The following is a 4,861-nucleotide window of genomic DNA, read 5'->3' on the forward strand; positions in this document are numbered from 1 at the left end:
AACAAAGGGATCGCAAGTAAGAGAGTAAAACGGGAGGATGAGACGCGCGGGAGTAGTAGTATAAATAGTCAGAAGCCCGGGCAGAATAGCTGCATCGGGTAAGCAAAAAAGGACGAAACCAGCACAGTAAATTGACGCGAACATTCTCGCCCGGTCCTTCCGGTTAACACTTACTGTTTTTTTCTACTTTTGCGACAGTCTAGACTTTACGTTCAACTAGTTTCTTCGAGAAGAACAACAACAACCTCAGTCTTTCAAGTTCAAGATTTTTTGGTCTTTTCGAGAGTGGTCTTCTTATCTCTTTTTTGATATTAACGCAGTACGTTTTATCAAAAAAGAGGTAAAGCCGCCTTCCTCTTTAGGATAACTCTCATCGGAAATAATAAAAACAGTAAGTGTTAACCGGAAAGACCGGGCGAGAATGTTCGCGTCAATTTACTGTGCTGGTTTCGTCCTTTTTTGCTTACCCGATGCAGCTATTCTGCCCGGGCTTCTGACTATTTATACTACTACTCCCGCGCGTCTCATCCTCCCGTTTTACTCTCTTACTTGCGATCCCTTTGCTGATAATTACGAGTTATTGCATTATCAGTAGAGTTGTTTGAGAGATGCACTGTAGGTTGACAGATGAGGTCAATTAAATTCTGTCCATATTTAATGCACCTTTTTCAACGATTCGGATGCACTTGGCGGACAGTAACAGTCACCGTCAGCTGATAATTTCCACACTACCAGCTCTCCATTACGAGGGTCAGGGCGAATGGGGTGGCCCACAGTGCGGACAAGGCAGGGGGCCTCATCGAGTGTAGCACTCGAGACCGACGAAGGGGCAGCAAGTGCGGCACGGGCGCCAGCGAGGGTGAGGACGGGAGATCCAGCTGGGACACGTGGCAAATGGAGGGGGCCAGGCGCGACGAACGGGGACGGAGTGGAATTTGTTCGGATGTCAGCGAGCTTGATGGACGCTGTGGCGCGCGCGTGCTCGGGATGGGCAGAGGTGAGGGCGGAGGTGGGACGGGGACGGGGACGGGGTTTCGTAGCAGCTACAGTCACCCAAGCGCGCGGGAGCGTGGGCGATGGGATGGGAGGTGGGACAACTTGCGCTGGGGCGAGATGAGCGCCTTCATTGAGAGAGAGAGAGAGAGAGAGAGAGAGAGCTACACAAGACGAAATGAAAGATTTTGTTGGATATCGCTACTACATATACTGTGCACATCCCTCTCCACCTGTCTCCTGGCCAGGGGGCACTCCCTTTTACCACAAGCGGCCACGAATCCTTCAGCATCCCACATCTCAATCATGAGATGAGAACGGATGCGCTAGCCAGTTCCCCCCTGGTTTAAGAGGCCCGCTTCAGAAGACATAACACACAGTAAAGGAAGAGATGTCTCGCAAAATCAAGACTAGCAAAAATCCATGCAAGCTGGTTGAAGATCTAAAGCAGACTTGCGATTAGGCGTTCATATCAAGGCAACAGCACAACCTTATTCGCACGTGTCCGCTGAAGGGAAGGGCCAACAATTTGCAGTAGATCCGCGACCAAAAGTAATGATTCTGGGGTAAGCGGAGGGATATAGTAGCTCATTTCGTATTCTCCTCAACAAGGTGGAAGATGCCCCCCACCCCACTTCAATGGAGTCCATTCCTTCCGCGGTATTTCGCTTACCTCTCCAGTGGATAAGCTCGGAGTGGTAGCGGTTTCACCCGCTCCACTGGGCCTTTGAATATTACGGATGCAATGCGCTCAAGGGGTGCCTTGGAGGCCACCTTCCTGCGGAATCCAGGCCTCACCTGTCCTGGCAGCTTCCTCTCTTATGCTAAGTTGAGGTTCATTTTCGTGCACTCCAATAGTCAGTCTTTGTCGAATAGTTCGACCACGCTCACCATCAACATCGGATGCGTCGAGGCCTAAAGAAACCAAATCCCAAAGGGAATTGAAGTGGTTGCAATCGCCTCGATTTGGCAGAGCGATATATTTTATCCATCCGACAAAAGCGACTATTCCAGTCACTGCCAAGATAAGAAGAGCAGGACCGAGAGTTGCAGCAAGAAGGACTTCATTGACCTCTGTTTCCTTGCGATCACTGATGAACCTGTCCACAGACACATCGGTCTTTACTGTCAGCAGCGTCATTCCCCAAAGTGTTGCTGCAGTAATATCGGCTCGAAAGCCAAGTAATGCTGTGACAGATTTCAAGTTTTCGACAGCAGGGGGCGCGTCCACAAGAAGTATGTCGGTACGTAGCTGGCCGTCGCCCTCGGTCCGCTCACTGGTAGTAATTACTACAGCAGGTGTAGAGCCGGAGGTTACCTGACCGGCACAGAACAGTCCCTCCGTTCTCAGGCACCATGCTTCTTGTACTGGGTATGGGCAGTCATCTTGCTGACGAACTGGGACTTTGGCATATTCGCCTAGGGGTATCATGCTAGGTGGAAAGCGGTCCCACGAGCAATTTGCAATTACGTCGCGGTCTCGGACAGCAACTGCACTTTCCTGCAAGGCAATGCGTTGCCGATAACCGGATTTCGCCGTGATGCAAGTTTGATTCAGATCTGCTTGTTCTGGTTGGAAGAGTCGTGTTGTGATATCATGCAAATCGTTGAAATACTCATATACGACTGGTGGCCCGGGGGATGAAGATCTTCGACATCCGACAAGCTGAAACAAAAGGAATATTGTCCCGGAGAAGCGTATATCGCCATACGAAATGTGATTTTCCGAATAGTCGACATATTCGTCAGGAGCAGCTTTTGTGACGAGGTTTCTGACGACAAACGGCTCGTAATGCTTTCCTGTGCGTCCCACAATGGAGAAGCCCCCTACTGTGGCCAGTCCAACGACAGACGTAAAGACCAAAGCGGCAGCAATGGAAACCTTCTTGGATGACAGCCCATATCCGAAAAACGTACCCAGCCTAGAGCAAGTGAGATGCAGCTTGGCGTTGTCAGCGTAAACGCGCTTGACGTTCCATGCTCGAATGGCAAAGGTAATGAGCTGAGTAGTGAGCAGGGCTAACAGCAACTCAAGACATGTGTACACACCACTGACCAGGCTGGAGGGGACTGCGATGCGCATGTGAATGGTGTAAAAGGATTGTGGAAACAATCCTCGGAACGTCTGCAGGTGAGGATTCGAAGACACAGTTTGAGTTTGCACAGTGCGCCAGAAAAAAGCGGCAGTCTGTAGCTGAGTAAACGTGCTAAGTGTCGATGAAGAGAGAAAATGGATGCAGACTTGCCGTATTTTCGATACCCTGCCCGGTCGTGTTGTTAAGGCAAGACTTTGACTCGCTTACGCATCGTCTCAAAGCAGCAATGAATAGAGCACAGCCAAGAACTGATGAACCTTTAACAAGCGAGTACTGTGCATGCAGTCACATGAACAATTACTGGCTAGCCTCTACCTACTGTTGCATGCACGTGATGCAGTGGATTTCGCATACAGTCATGCTGCGTATGTACAGCACGCTTGTACAATGATGCATTTACGGGTTGTACGGTACATATGTGTACGGTATAGGGTGGCAAAAACGGAGGTCAATCGGTTTGCCGAACGGGTCTATGAATAACACGTGCAGAGTTGGAAAGCGGTGACACAGGGCAGGGGATTGTATTTTTACGAAACGAGAGGACGATGCGAGAGGACGATGTGGAACGGAGCTGCAGTTTCGAAATAACTTTAGCAGGAGGTGAGAGACGGTGCACGCAACAGTAAAGAGCAACAAATGCACCACGTGGGCCCACGAGAAGGTACAGTGCATAAGCAGGGCGACCCAGGGGGTGCAGGGCGAGGCGGGCTTTGCAACTAATTTAGGTTTAGGGAAGGGTAGGGCCTTTCTGCTTGAGCGGATCCTGTGCTGGTTGCGCTCATCGAGAGATAACTGTACCCGTACTGCGGTGTCCCCAGATCTTGTTGGTGCCAACAAGATGCCAGCATCTTCCCTTGTCCTTCTATGTATCACTGCCCCTAACTTACACCCCCCTGTTCATACGATATGAGGCGGTGCCAACTCGACGGGACTTTGACAACAACGATACGGTAAGCCTACGCAACACGCCATATTCTCGAGTGCCACCGTCCCGTTAGTGTAGTCCCTTGTAAAGCTTTATCATGAATCATGAACAGGCCGAAATACGTATGTAAAGACACAGTGTTGTACGGTGCAGTGTAGAAAGTCGCTAAAAACGTGTCGAGTCCAACAACGTCAGCTCATGCGATGGTTGAACAGACACGAGTCACGTGGGTAGTGTCAACCGCCTCCCGCTAAGTGCATACATACAGGGGGGTCTCCTTAATAATAATCCCCTTAATAATAGTTGGCTTTATTCATAATTGACCCCTTTTCTAGATCATATGTCATTTTGATCTCCACACGAAACCTAAATAGAAAAATCGCTTCACAAACTTCACCTTGGCCACCCACAGCTGCTCAAAACTCTACTGCACCTTAAGGACATTGCCGTGCCTTGCTCTTAATAATAGTTGGCTTTATTCATAATTGACCCCTTTTCTAGATCATATGTCATTTTGATCTCAACACGAAACCTAAATAGAATCGCTTCACAAACTTCACCTTGGCCACCCACAGCTGCTCAAAACTCTACTGCACCTTAAGGACATTGCCGTGCCATCTGGCGCAGTTTGGCATCTCCCAAGTGCTTCCTACACGACCAGTCGGGTGTCCTTGGATACCCTTCGAAGGGTAGTAGAAATCTTAAGACTCTCATCCAGTCCCCAGTTCCCCCCAGCAACAGGAAGGCAACAATACATCATATCCTTTTTGCTGTACAGTATTTCACCCCCCAGGCTAGACTGCCATCAGTCAGACTGCCATCAGTCAGACTGCCATCAGTCACTGCA

The 4,861-nt window shown here is 49.7% G+C and overlaps 1 protein-coding gene across 1 annotated transcript; it reads right to left on the minus strand.

Annotated features, from left to right (window-relative positions):
• Positions 1-1,744: 1,744 nt before the first annotated feature.
• CHC_T00002023001 (hypothetical protein) lies at positions 1,745-3,076 on the minus strand. The gene has a single exon (XM_005712923.1). It carries the CDS (start codon positions 3,074-3,076, stop codon positions 1,745-1,747), a length of 1,332 nt encoding a protein of 443 aa, XP_005712980.1.
• Between the last annotated feature and the right edge of the window lie 1,785 nt (positions 3,077-4,861).

Source organism: Chondrus crispus, genomic scaffold (assembly GCF_000350225.1).
Source record: "Chondrus crispus Stackhouse genomic scaffold, scaffold_121, whole genome shotgun sequence".
NCBI classification, from domain to species: domain Eukaryota; phylum Rhodophyta; class Florideophyceae; order Gigartinales; family Gigartinaceae; genus Chondrus; species Chondrus crispus.